The sequence below is a fragment of the Armigeres subalbatus genome, chromosome 3 (genome assembly GCF_024139115.2).
Source record: "Armigeres subalbatus isolate Guangzhou_Male chromosome 3, GZ_Asu_2, whole genome shotgun sequence".
NCBI classification, from domain to species: domain Eukaryota; kingdom Metazoa; phylum Arthropoda; class Insecta; order Diptera; family Culicidae; genus Armigeres; species Armigeres subalbatus.
The window spans coordinates 78,989,202-79,004,045 of record NC_085141.1 but is presented as its reverse complement, the minus strand read 5'-3'; the positions used below and the strand labels follow the sequence as shown (position 1 = coordinate 79,004,045).

Sequence of the window (14,844 nt, the reverse complement as noted above, 5' to 3'; positions counted from 1 at the left end):
TCTGCTCTGGCTACGGACAAATAGGTGCCTCTTTCCAATGGTAGTCAGAGCACCGAGGCATCACTGGTGGAAGAATACGAGTCTTGGACCTTTGGCAGAATCTCCGCCTTCTGTTATTTGGAGTGACGAGGAATAGTTGGCAGAGAAGGGATAGTCATATTGTTGAGTCCGACAAAGAAGCGCGAGTTGATAAAACCCGGTTGCGCCAACTAGAATTCAACAAATACTTGCCATGTACCAAAAACCAAGCCATTCGGTTGAGATGCGCCAGAGTAGTAAACGCTGCGGACGGGAATAGGGTATTTGTGCTATTTTATTACAATCTAACTCCCACTATCTGGCAGTGGCATTATGGATAACATATTCGTGCAACCATATTATTAATATAATTGCAAGAATCTTAGATCCGGGAGCTAGAAAGTAATAGTTCTATTGTAACCTATAGCCCGTTTCAATAAAGTATGCGTTCCGAAGCTATAGCCGTTTACAATAAGCCCCGCATGGTTGTACCCACAGAGTATCTGAAGTGCATTCAAACTTCCTGAATTAAAATTGAATTCTTTTGATTTTAGCGCATATTTAATAATAAAAATATAATTAACAATTTGCAGTTTATCATAAAATGGCTTACCATTTTCCTAAGTTATCTTTGAATCGAACATGTTTGTTCATTTGCATTGCGATTATCGCATTATGACATTGCATTGCCGTTGCTAACAATCGATCATCCTATTGGCAATTAAAAGTGAGGTTAGGTTTCGAAAAATTATTTAGAACAATTTGTTTGACAAAGTACTAGGATCTGAAGGATCATAAAGCATTAAATGTTAATCAAATAATCAGAATTGAAAATAACTTTTGAAAAAGGGTATTAGCAAATTAGAAATCGCAATCCCATGACATTTTTACGTGTACAAGTTATTCAAAAAATGAGATTAATATATTCTCAAAAAATGTGGACATTCATTGTGGAATGTAAGAATGCTCCATTCTTCCGAAAAGCAAAATTCTTTTAATTTAAATAACAACACTATTTGAATTACTTTTGATTTGTTTTCATGATTTCTACAAGTTATATACAGCATCATTCTTTTCTGTGTCAAGTTTTAAGTCTTCAATTATATTTTCTTCAATTCCATCAACGATGGAAGATGAGATAAATTCATCTAAAGTATTAGAAGGTAAAGAACTTTTGAAAATCTTCAAATATTACAAAATTACGCATGGCATAAGAATAACTAAGTGAAAAATTTTTTCCAACGTCTCCTCGTTATCCAAATCGAGCTTAAAATGGATCTGATTCATGTAAGGCACGAAGGAAAATGTCAACATTTGCCTCTCTTGATCATTTTCTTGCATTATGAGTTCTAAATTTCTTCAACTGTTTATATTGACTTTCCGCTGGTTGTTCAGCCAGTGAACCTCAAAGTGTAGATGAGTGAATAAATATTTCCCTACCATTAGCCAGACATTCATGAACACTAGCAGGAATTTCATACGCTCCGTTCTAACTAAGATATTGTTCGTCTTTACTTTTGCAATAAACATGTCGGGAATTATTGATTCCAGGAGATTTATAAATATTTACATATTATGAAATCTCATATTTAGTTCTCCATCAGTAGCTAATGAATAGCTCAGAAAATTAGGTTTAGAGAATGACTCAAACCACTAAAGCCCCAAACGCATTTCAGCGGAATGGCGACGGAAACGGTAAAATTTGACAGGAAATATATGAGCGAACTGTTAAATCCTTCCGTTACCGTTGTGCTGCATTGCATTGGGGGTTTTATTCATTTACTCCTTTGAAAAGTTAATTAAATGAGCTCAAATGGTTATAAATAAAGTCGAAGTTATTACCAATAAATGTATTTTGACCATACCCTTTGAGCGCATAGTTCAGTCTGACCCATTTTCAATAGGAAACGATGGGACTAGATTTCCGTCGAATGAAACTTGTTGCGAGAAAATCGGACACAAATAAGTGTCTAAATGGCGATTGCGTTCTTTTGCGCACATACATACAGACGCGCATGCACACACATACAGACATCACCTCAATTCTTCGCGCTGAGTTAGTTGATATATACCACTAGGGGTCTCCGGGCCTTCTATCAGACATTCGTTTTGGAATGAGCATTAACCTTGGAGTACGAGAGAGGCAAAACACGGTAAAAAACAAATGAAAAAAATCAGAGTGACTTAACTCTGTTAATTGCAAATACTGGCAAGAAATTCTTTCGGGACATTTTAGTCGAAGCTTTGTCCTTGATGTGTATCATAAAAGAACCCTGGGATTCCTGAGGAAAAAAGTTCTTCACTATCAAAGTTGAAAATAGCGTCGTTTTTGAAAAATATTGCTTCCGCATTTTTTCAATTTTTTCACAGTGTAACCATTAGTTTTTGCACACCATTTAAAAGCTTATACAATAACCTTTGTAATGATGTATTAACATTGAAGAAAAAACATTTAAAAATATTTCAATAAATAGTTGAAAATAAAATATTTTTCAGAAAATTTGCTAACTTTTTTACCCATTTCTGACTTTGCCACCTTATATCTTTGGAACTAGTGCACCTAGAGACTTCAAATTCAGAATTTCTCTTAATTAGAGTATTGACAATGGAGAGAAAATATTTTAAAATAATTCGGAAGACATGACATTTTCGATTAATGACCGCCCGAAATCCTATAGTGAACTGGTGCGAAGCACCGCACAAAAAGAAGAACACAAAAACCAACTCATTGAACGACGGCCGAATGAGACTCACGTTGCGAACGGGAAAAAGGAGGTGCTGCCAAAATGGTCCAATACCCTACTTTAACGTTGATAATCAAATGTTTAATATAACTGGAAAATTGGTGGAGAGTTTCCGAGTCGATTGATATATAAATCTCAAAAATCCATCGAAAGATGAATGCGCTATTAACGTTCAAAATCTGACATGATTTCGTGACGGTCTCGGATTTGGAAATTTTCATTTGTCACCCTGTATCCGAGTCTTCCCCTTAGACGTAGTTTACGTAAAAAAAAATAACAAAATTCCAATCATTTAGTTTAAGGTACTGCAACTAGCGCTCTAACTCCGTTATTAGTTGAATTCTAATAACAAACCATTAGGCAAAGTTGTAGAAAAACCTTCGCACTAGAAGTCCACCATACAACATATTTTGAAATTCAGCTTCTGGAATGTCTTATTGACAAACTACTAAATGATCAAACGCAAATTACTGAATGATCGTTAACATCATTGCACTTAGTTGATTAAAGCACCAGTTTAGTGTATTGAGGGTCGTGGCTTCGAATCCCATTAAGGAAAAGATGTTACCTTCAATATATTTTCCTAATCAAATCTTTCACATACAGTTCATATGCACATCGAGTTTTCAAAATATTGTAAATTTATAAACATGTTTTATTTATTTATTAAATTCAAACAACATTTTAAAGTGCGTTCAATAAGGCACAATTACGTCTAAGAAGGCCTGTGTTACCTAAAACAGATTATGGCACTTCCACGTTAATAAATTTCAATTCTCTTTTCTTCCAACAGATTTTCGACAAGGAGATTGCGAAAAAGTCCAAAGAATATGCCTTAAACCTCGATCGACCAACATCGCTGTTTGTTCACTGCGGCGGCGAAAAGACGTCCCAATGCTGGAAGCTATTTTAAAACCACTATGCTGACTTTGGGTTATTAATGTTCCATTTATCCATCTGATGAAATTTTCAGGACCCCACATGAAAGTTCGATTACAAAGGTTTAGTTTTGTAGCACACTAACAGGACACTTTTTGTTGTAAAATTTATTTACGATTAGACTTTATTGGCATAGAATTATTTGTTCTATGTTTATCATGCCATCAACTCATTCGTATAGTGCGATATAAACTTAACACAGCTTGGAAACAAAACATACAAGGTGTATAACAAATATATTATACTTTATTTGTATGCGTATCGGATTACGGTGGTTGTTTCCGTCCCTAATTTGATTCCCGTTATGAGTTCAAATACGTTACTAGTTCAAAGACTTTTTGCAATACATCAACCTTAACGGAGCTCAGCAACCAACTGACTGATTGTTTTCTGGTTCGGTTATAGCAGAATAATATTGCTTTCAATGAGTTTTGCACTCATAACGGGAATCACAAGTGGACGAAAATGATGTCCGTGAAAATACCACACTTATAATAAACAAACGTAGGGATGCATCATTATTATCAAACATTAAATGTAATAGACATAATTTGCAATAGATTGTATACACCACATACCGATTACAGGATTATAATTATTATTCGAATAGTACACATTAGCAGAATTAAAAATGTAACCTTCTCAGTAGAACATATTCAAATCAGCCAAAACCAATATAACACACGCTTAATTCATTTCGCAGAATTCTGTGAAAATTTAACTAGTTCTCAATAGTAGAACTGTTCGTCAAACAGATTACCAAATTTGGTGAATTGTTCAACTGTGAATAGATTTTCGTGTTTGTCCGATGCTGAGATATATGTTAAATGGCACAGAAATCTGTGAATTATTTTAAGTAACACGGAAACAAGTAAACGTTCCTAACCCGCCACACTCGATGTAGTGTGTCGTGAAGTACGACAGCCCTTTTCAGCAGTATGATTGTTTAAGTATATTCCTCGAAAACAAAAAAATAGATACCACATAAATTAATTCCATAAACGGAACGATATAATAGATTCGTGTTGATTGTTTTATTGGATGTTATTTATTGTTTAATTGTAATACACAAACACTCACAATGAAATATTAGTGAGGACAATGAAATTAAAAATTTTATTGTCCCAAAATAACTTGGAAATTGATCATAAGAAATGCAGCAAAAAAAAAATGGAAACACGACATAACAATGTGATGCAAACTAATACATGTGTAATATTTGTTCTACCCTTCCCTTTTAGGATCGGGTTTTAGAATGAGAAATGGACTCGAAAATGATTCGATGTGGAAAGTTCGGGAACTCCTGTAGGTCTGTTAAGTAGTTCGCTTAGATAAGTAGGATATTTTTTAATTGAAAAATGATACCATTTCAGCCGTCGGCGTTACACAAAACCACAACACTTACTACTCGTACACAAACACATTAACATTAACTAGTACTACATGCTATAGATATGCAAAAAAAGAGAACAAAAAAAAACAAATGGTGATGATAGGATACTTGAATTATAAATAGATATCTAAACGATAAACAATACAAACTAATGGATGAGCTGACATTGAGAGAGATAGAAAGAGGTAAATACAAAACAATGCCAACTGTGGTTACTCTTCCAAGTTGAATGTTTTCACATTAGCATCCGAAAGGCCGTGACTTGAGAATAGATCTATTTTTTGTCCGTCGTCTAGGTGTTTCTCTCGACCAATATCGAATGGCTATTACCAATAACACACTTTTTACATGAGGCTCGGAGACTCATTATGTAGTATTACCAATCGACTTTTTTTGCCTTTCTCGTGCAACAAAGTTGTACCGAAAGACTATCATTTCACTCCAATATCGAATTTATTATAGACGAATCCAAGTAAAAATAAGAAGAAGACACACGACGGTGTTAACTTTGACAGATCCTACAGCGCAGCATAGGAAGATTATTTTAAAATGCTTATAATAAATTCTAGACAAATTGTATTTAAAATCTGATTATTTGGAAGTTTATCTCATTTTTTGTATATTTTCCAAAAATGTATCTATCGTAAACTTCGGAACTTTTTCCGTATAATACATCAATCATATTTTAATTACAATTTGTCCAGAATTTATTATAAGAATTTTAAAACGATCTTCCTATGCTGCGCTGTAGGATCTGTCAAAGTTAACACCGTCGTGTGTCTTCTTCTTATTTTTACTTGGATTCGTCTATAGAAGGTTCAGAGACTCATAGTGTTATATACCAAACGACTCAGCTCGACGAACTGAGTAAATGTCTGTCGGTCCGTGTGTATGTGTGCGTATGCATGCACATTTTCATTTATTAGGCCCAGGAAGCATCTTCACTGACTACTTTTTATAATTTATTTGATGAAAATGGAAGTGAAAATAGAAAGGAACAGGAAATATAAATTAAAAGAAGATTGGAACAAGTTTATGGGGAAGAATCCCTAGATGAGGTCTTCAACACGCCAAAGGCAAAACATAGAGTAGATTTTAAAAAAAGCGTATAATGTTGGTTCGTGATTAGGAAATCTGAGCCGTTTACAAGTAATAGATACTCGGATGTAGTGATAGTGAGTTTTTTTTTTTAATTTGAGAAAAATTCGGACCATAACGATCGCATTTGATCCTGTGAAATTTTCGATTTATTTAAACAGACAATTGTATAAGGGTGAAAATGTATTGGCCTAACCAATTCAACCAATGCATACCAAACTACCGATAGGCCCACTCTACGAATTGATATATTGCTAACCAAGTTGAAAACCGGAATGAGGGACTATCGAAGTTGGATTTTTCTCGCAATCCGTACGTTAAACCTAGCCACCCTATAACCAGAGATCGGCGGAGTGAAAAACTGTCGAAATGGGAACGTATGAAAATGCATGAAATCGTGAAAATAATACTGGGATCACTTAAACTTTTTGCTTGCTTCTTATGGATGCAAAAAGTAAACAAGTCGAATTTGAACCGCTTTTGACGGTTCGATTGGAAACAAGATGGCGTCTTCGCCGATCTCTTATTGTAGTATTTCTAGTTAAACCTAACTTCGCTAGTAGTGCGCTAGTCTAATTAGGCCCTAATTAGACTAGCGCGCCACTAGCGAAGTTAGGTTTAACGTACGGATTGCGAGAAAAATCCAACTTCGCTAGTCCCCTATTCCGGTTTTCAACTTAATTGAGTATATTTTGATCCGAATAGGCCCGAAGTTGTCTTTTTTTATACGACTTGGTCAAATCGCTATTCTTATCTTACACTAATTTTCATCAAGTTGAATTAGCTATCTCAGTCTGAAGAATCAGGACGATGTTTTTTACTTGTTCGACGTTGCAGCTGTTGTATGTTAGAAAATAATTCCAATCTTCAAATTACTTTTCAAAATTGCACAGAAAGTACCCTCTCCACCACTGATCGAATGTGGTTTACAATTATTTACGATAGACTACAGACTATACTAACCTTCAAAAAGGCTACAACTCATCGGTCGAAACTTCGGGCACGTAAGAAGAATGTCGTCCTGTTTCTTTAGACTGAGAAAGCCAACTTCCGAGTATTACATCTTATCCAGTCGAAAAATATCCTACCGTAACACTGTAAGTCCAATAGAGTAGTTCTTTCAAACCACCGACCAAGGTCTAATGGCGATTCCGAAGGTCTTTCAATCCACTCCAAAGTAGGGTTCTTCTTGTTGCGACTACGTCCGAAAGTGATCCAACCACTGATCGGCACAATTGAGATGGATTTTATTGGCCTAGCTAGATCCACTAGTGCGTGAATTCACAACAAGGAAGTCTGGATTTTGTGTTCGTAACACACGCACTACTGGATCTAGTTTTTTTTATTTGCGTAGGTTTATTTAATCTTTAAGAAAATCGTTGAAATTTCTACACACCATAGGCCATTTTTATAATCCTTACACCTATTGGGACGGTTGTATGTCAATGCCCAGAATACCAATCCCCAGAATCAGTTCCCCAGAATGGTATTTCCCAGAATTCCATTTCCCAGAACGACCAATTCTCCAGAATGATATTCCCCAGAATGCACCATTTCCCGGAAAAGAAATCCCCAGAATGACCCATTCCCCAGAAAAAAAATCCCGAATGACCCATTCCCCAGAAACCAAAAACCCAGAATGACCCGTTCACCAGAAAAAGGTATCAGTCTAAGAAACTATGTTTTTCCCTGTCATTTCTATAAATTAAAAATAGTAGATACTATATTTCTTTGCAAAAATACTTATATTGAAGTACGCATTTGCCCGGAATAAGGCAAAACGACATATACTGCCTTATTTTAAAGCGCGCATTTGCCCGGAATGGAGCCCATTTGATATGTTCGTTAGGGCTCACATATAATACGAAGGAGCATATAATCAATTATACTCGTTGTTCATATTGGGGGAAGCCCATATGGCATAATGCAGTTTGGCATAAAGCCGTTTGGCATAATGACCATTTGGCATAATCGTTGAAAAGAGTATGAAATGCAATGGGTCGTAAGAATATATGATTTCCATTTTTGGAAGTATGTATTTACCTGGAATAAGACAAAAGAGTAGATGACTCCTTTTTTTAAAGTATGCGTTTGCCCGGAAAAAGGCAAACGAGTAGATAACTACCCGAGCAAAGCCTGACATCATAATGAGAGCAAAAAGAAAACATATTTTGATATCGACATCAAATTGAAATCATAAACTTAATCATAAACATAAACATCATATCATAAACATAAACATAAACAACACATCATAAACATAAACTTTGATATTTATGATTGATAACTTATTTAGGTATCAATTTGATGTTGATTTCTGAATAATATGAACTGATATTAAACTGATTACTTATTTCGTTATCCAAAACCAATATCAATATCAGTTTTCGATTTGCTCTCATCGACAGCAGAAATAGTTTTCAATTTGATGTCACAGTAAGATTTTTCTGCTATACATTTTGTTATTTTAACCGTTAAAACGACCAAAAGGATATCATGCTGAGTTATCAAAACTAGGCGATTTCACAACAACAAAATTAGTTATCGATTTGCTCTCCATCTTTGCTCGGATACTTCTTCAGAAGTATGCATTTGCTCGGAAAAGGTAAAAGAGTTAATCACTCATTTTTTTAAAGTACGCATTTGCCCGGGATAATGCAAAAGAGTAGATGACTCCTTCTTTAAAAGTACGCATTTGCCCGGGATAATGCAAAATATCAGATGACTTCTTCTTTAAAAGTATGCGTTTGCCCGGAAAAAGGCAAACGAGTAGATAACTACTTCTTCAAACGTACGCATTTGCCAGGAAAAAGGCAGAAGAGTAAATGACTCCTTCTTTAAAAGTATGCATTTGCCCGGAATAAGGCAAAAGAGTACATGACTTCTTCTTTAAAAATACGCATTTGCCCGGGATGAAGCAATTACGAAGTATTTAGACTAAGCTAGGAAATGGTGCATTCTGGGGATTAGGACATTCTGGGGAATGTCTTTCGGAGGATGGAGGCATTCTGGGAAATGTCTTTCGGGGGATAGGGGCATTCTGGGGAATGTCTTTCTGGGGATTGTGGTATTCTGGGGAATGGTTTTCTGGGGAGTAGTGCATTCAGGGGAATTCATTTCTGGGGAATCACTTTCTGGGCAATGGGTTTCTGGGGTATGACATACAATCATTGGGACACATGCAAGTTACAGAGACTTAAGGAATTCATAAAGCAAACATTTATTAAATCCACCACGCAAAAAATGTTGATAATGAAAGAAAAGCAGCTCCTATCATGCCATGATTTTACTGAACAAAACTGGCTACTTTTTGGAAATATTTGTATCCATTATGCTCGGTTGGATATGTTTATTCGTCATTACTATTGAAAAGTGTAAAATTTTATGTATTTTATGTATTTATTTAGACTTTCGCTTTGTGCGCGAAATTAGGTATATGAGAGTAATTATGGTGCCTAATTTCGTTTATTGTTGTTGCGTAGTTTCATTTACAACATTCTAATGAAACAAAAGCAATATAATACACAGGACAGTTTTACACTGAATAGAACCCGAATTCCCATACGTTTTTCATCTAATTTTCAGGCGGATAACCACCGACATCGACTAATGTTGACTTGAAAAATCTTATAGATCAGTGCCTGCAATAGCTATCAAATCCGATGTGTAAAATGATGCTAAAATGTGCGATGTGTAAAATGATGCTAAACTTAAGATAAAACTACAGCAACTTTTTCGATAATGTATATAATATTGAAGATGTCTTGTATAAAACACATATTTGAAGATGTCCTATGTAAATAAAGAACAAAAAAAAATGTCCTATGTAAGATATAGCGGAATTAAAGACTTTCTTTCATGACGTCTCGAAAATTTAAACTTTTTTTATACTCCAGCTAAACATTGCTCATTATTATTATTTATTCAGACTAAGGCCGAAGTGACCTGTGCGGTATAAACAACAAATTTATACCGCTTTTATACCGGAACAAATTTATACCGCTTTTTATACCGAAGTTGGATTTTTCTCCAGATACAGGCTACTTTCCCAACTTCGGAAGTAGTGCGCTGGATTCGCCTAAAGATGCGCTAAACAACGCATCAACTAGTTTGACAGATAAAACTTCGGAAGAAAGTTCGGTTCGGAAGTCCCGACTTCCGAATTCTAAGTTGGTGCTACGCCGACAATATAAGAGTCTTCTCCATTCGGCTCGGTCCATGGCTACTCGTCGCCAACCACGCAGTCTACGGAGGGTCCGCAAGTCATCTTCCACCTGATCGATCCACCTTGCCCGCTGCGCACCTCGCCTTCTTGTGCCCGTCGGATCGTTGTCGAGAACCATTTTCACCGGGTTACTGTCCGACATTCTGGCTACGTGCCCGGCCCATCGCAGTCGTCCGATTTTCGCGGTGTGAACGATGGATGGCTCTCCCAACAGCTGATGCAATTCGTGGTTCATTCGCCTCCTCCACGTACCGTCCGCCATCTGCACCCCACCATAGATGGTACGCAGCGAAAACTCCAAGTGCGCGTTGGTCCTCCACGAGCATCGTCCAAGTCTCGTGTCCGTAGAGGACTACCGGTCTAATTAGCGTTTTGTAGATTGTCTGTTTGGTACGGCGGCGAACTCTATTCGATCGGAGCGTCTTGCGGAGTCCAAAGTACGTACGATTTCCAGCCACTATGCGTCTCCGAATTTCTCTGCTGGTGTCATTTTCGGCTGTCACCAATGAGCCCAAGTACACAAATTCTTCTACCACCTCGATTTCGTCACCACCGATGCAAACTCGCGGTGGGTGGCTCACATTGTCTTCTCTTGAACCTCTTCCTATCATGTACTTCGTCTTCGACGTGTTGATGACTAGTCCGATCCGCTTAGCTTCCCTCTTCAGTCTGATATAGGCTTCCTCCATCTTCTCAAAGTTACGTGCCATAATATCTATGTCGTCGGCGAAACCAAATAGCTGGACGGACTTATTGAAAATTGTACCACTCGTGTTAATCCCTGCTCTTCGTATTTCCCCTTCCAAAGCGATGTTGAATAGCAAACACGAAAGACCATCACCTTGCCGTAACCCTCTGCGGGTTTCGAAGGGACTCGAGAATGCCCCTGAAACTCGAACTACGCACATCACCCGATCCATCGTCGCTTTGATCAACCGTGTCAGTTTATCCGGAAAACCGTGTTCGTGCATTAGCTGCCATAGCTGGTCCCGATCGATTGTATCATATGCGGCTTTGAAGTCGATGAATAGATGATGTATTCGCGGCATTTCTGCAGTACTTGGCGAATGGCGAACACCTGGTCCGTGGTGGAGCGTTCGCCCATAAAACCCGCCTGGTACTGCCCCACGAACTCCCTTGCAGTTGGTGCTAGTCGACGGCATAAAATTTGGGAGAGTACCTTGTAGGCGGCGTTCAGCAATGTGATTGCGCGGTAGTTGCTACAATCCAGCTTATCTCCCTTTTTGTATATGGGACACACGACACCTTCCATCCACTCCTGCGGCAAAACTTCCTCCTCCCAAATCTTGGTAATGACCCAGTGCAGCGCTCTAGCAAGTGCCTCACCACCGTGTTTAAATATCTCTCCTGGTAGTTGGTTAACCCCAGGGGCTTTGTTGTTCTTCAGCCGGCCAATCTCCTCCTGGATTTCCTGGAGATCCGGAGCCGGTAGAATTATGTCCTGCGCGCGTTCTCCCAGGTCCATCACCATACCGCCATCTTCGTCTGCCACATCGCCATTCAGGTGTTCTTCGTAGTGCTGTCGCCACCTTTGGATCACCTCACGCTCGTTCGTAAGAAGGTTCCCGTTTATGTCCTTACACATATCAGGCTGTGGCACGTGGCCCTTACGTGAACGGTTTAACTTCTCATAGAACTTTCGTGTGTTATTAGCGCGGTACAGTTGCTCCGTTTCTTCACGGTCTCGATCTTCCTGCTGGCGCTTTTTCCTCTGGAAAATCGAGTTTTGTCTGTTCCGCGCCTGTTTATATCGTGCCTCGTTCGCCCTCGTGCGGTGTTGCAGCAATCTCGCCCATGCTGCATTCTTCTCTTCCACTAACTGCTCACATTCGCCGTCATACCAGTCGTTTCTCTGATCCGGGGGCACCGTGCCTAGTGCAGCGTTTGCGGTGCTACCAATGGCGGATCGAATATCTCTCCAGCCATCTTCAAGAGACGCTGCGCCTAGCTGCTCTTCCGTTGGAAGTGCCACTTCCAGCTGCTGCGCGTATTCTTGGGCTAGTCTACCGTCTTGTAGCCACCCAATGTTAAGCCGCGGCGTCCAACTTCGACGCGTGTTGTACACCGTCGAAAGCTTTGAGCGCAGACATACTGCAACGAGGTAGTGGTCGGATTCAATATTCGCACTGCGGTAAGTGCGGACGTTCGTGATGTCGGAGAAGAATTTACCGTCGATTAGAACGTGGTCGATTTGGTTTTCCGTTTCTTGGTTAGGTGATCTCCATGTGGCCTTGTGGATATTTTTGCGGGGAAAGAAGGTGCTTCGGACTACCATTCCGCGGGAGGCTGCGAAGTTTATGCATCGTTGGCCGTTGGCATTCGATACGGTGTGCAGACTATCCGGTCCGATGACCGGTCTATACATTTCCTCCACATTTTTTCGAGAACCTAGAATCCTTCTACTACGTGATGCAGTAGCAAATGTTTCCAAATGGCTACTACATGTTTTTTTTATGAACGTTTTACCTTTGTCAGATCTTAAGTGCGCGAAATTAGGGTACTTCATGGTACATCTAAACAAATAACACTGAATCAACAATTTGACGCCACAATACACGGTTCGAGGCCGCATCTCTTCATCCTCGGATACGCCCCACGCTCGCCAAGTCGTTTTGCACCTGGTCTGCCCATCTCGCTCGCTGCGCTCCACGCCGTCTCGTACCTGCCGGATCGGAGGCGAAAACCATCTTTGCTGGGTTGCTGTTCGACATTCTTGCAACATATCCTGCCCATCGTACCCTTCCGGCTTTAGCTACCTTCTGGATACTGGGTTCGCCGTAGAGTTGGGCGAGCTCATGGTTTGTTCTTCGCCGCCACACACCGTCTTCTTGCACACCGCCAAAGATGGTCCTAAGCACCCGTCTCTCGAATACTCCGAGTGCTTGCAAGTCCTCCTCGAGCATTGTCCATATTTCATGTCCGTAGAGGACAACCGGTCTTATTAGCGTCTTGTACATGACACATTTGGTGCGGTGGCGAATCTTTTTCGACCGCAGTTTCTTCTGGAGCCCGTAGTAGGCCCGACTTCCACAGATGATGTGCCTTCGTATTTCACGACTAACGTTGTTGTCAGCCGTTAGCAAGGATCCGAGGTAGACGAATTCCTCGACCACCTCGAAGGTATCCCCGTCTATAGTAACACTGCTTCCCAGCATGTACTTTGTCTTTGAGGCATTCACCACCAGTACAACTTTTGTTGCTTCACGTTTCAGTCGGGTGTACAGTTCTACCACCTTTGCAAATGTTCGGCCGACAATGTCCATGTCATCCGCGAAACAAATAAATTGACTGGATCTGTTGAAAATCGTACCCCGGCTGTTACACCCTTCTCTCCGCATCACACCTTCTAGCGCAATGTTGAACAACAGGCACGAAAGTCCATCACCTTGTCTTAGTCCCCGGCACGATTCGAACGAACTGGAGTGTTCGCCCGAAATCTTCACACAGTTTTGCACACCATCCACCGTTGCTTTGATCAGTTTGGTAAGCTTCCCAGGGAAGCTGTTCTCGTCCATTATTTTCCATAGCTCTACGCGGTCTATACTGTCGTATGCCGCCTTCAAATCAACGAACAGATGGTGCGTTGGGACCTGGTATTCACGGCATTTTTGAAGGATTTGCCGTACAGTAAAGATCTGGTCCGTTGTCGAGCGGCCGTCAACAAAGCCGGCTTGATAACTTCCCACGAACTCATTCACTAATGGTGACAGACGACGGAAGATGATCTGGTATATCACTTTGTAGGCGGAATTAAGGATGGTGATCGCTTGAAAGTTCTCACACTCCAGCTTGCCGCCTTTCTTGTAGATGGGGCATATAACCTCTTCCTTCCACTCCTCCGGTAGCTGTTCGGTTTCCCAGATTCTGACTATCAGTTTGTGCAGGCAGGTGACCAGCTTTTCCTGGCCCATCTTGATGAGCTCAGCTCCGATACCATCCTTACCAGCTGCTTTATTGGTCTTTAGCTGTTGAATGGCATCCTTAACTTTCCTCAAGATGGGGGCTGGTTGGCTTCCATCGTCCGCTGAACTGACGTAGTCATCTCCTCCGCTGCCTTGACTTTCACTGCCTGTACTCTCAGCACCATTTAAATGTTCCTCGTAGGGCACGAAGCCTTTGCGGGATGCGTTGAGCTTCTGATGGAACTTGCGTGTTTCTTGAGAACGGCACAGCTGTTCCATCTCCTCGCACTCGGCTTCTTCCAGCCGGCGTTTCTTCTCATGAAAAAGGCGGGTCTGCTGTCTCCGCTTCCGTCTATAACGTTCCAAGTTCTGCCGGGTACCTTGCTGCAGCGCGACCGCCCGCGCTGCGTCCTTCTCCTCCAGAATCTGTCTGCACTCTTCGTCGAACCAATCGCTCCTCCGACTTCGACCCATATACCCGACGTTGTTCTCCGCTGCGTCGTT

At 40.1% G+C, this 14,844-nt stretch overlaps 1 protein-coding gene across 1 annotated transcript in view; it reads left to right on the top strand.

Annotated features, from left to right (window-relative positions):
- LOC134226792 (nucleolar complex protein 4 homolog B) overlaps window positions 1-5,318 on the top strand; it is a 33,765-nt gene extending 28,447 nt beyond the window's left edge. Inside the window, exon 5 of the mRNA XM_062707782.1 lies at window positions 3,556-5,318. Coding sequence (XP_062563766.1) covers window positions 3,556-3,675 — 120 coding nt within the window. The 3' untranslated portion in view covers window positions 3,676-5,318. The remainder of the gene's footprint in view (window positions 1-3,555) is intronic.
- The last annotated feature ends 9,526 nt before the right edge of the window (window positions 5,319-14,844 follow it).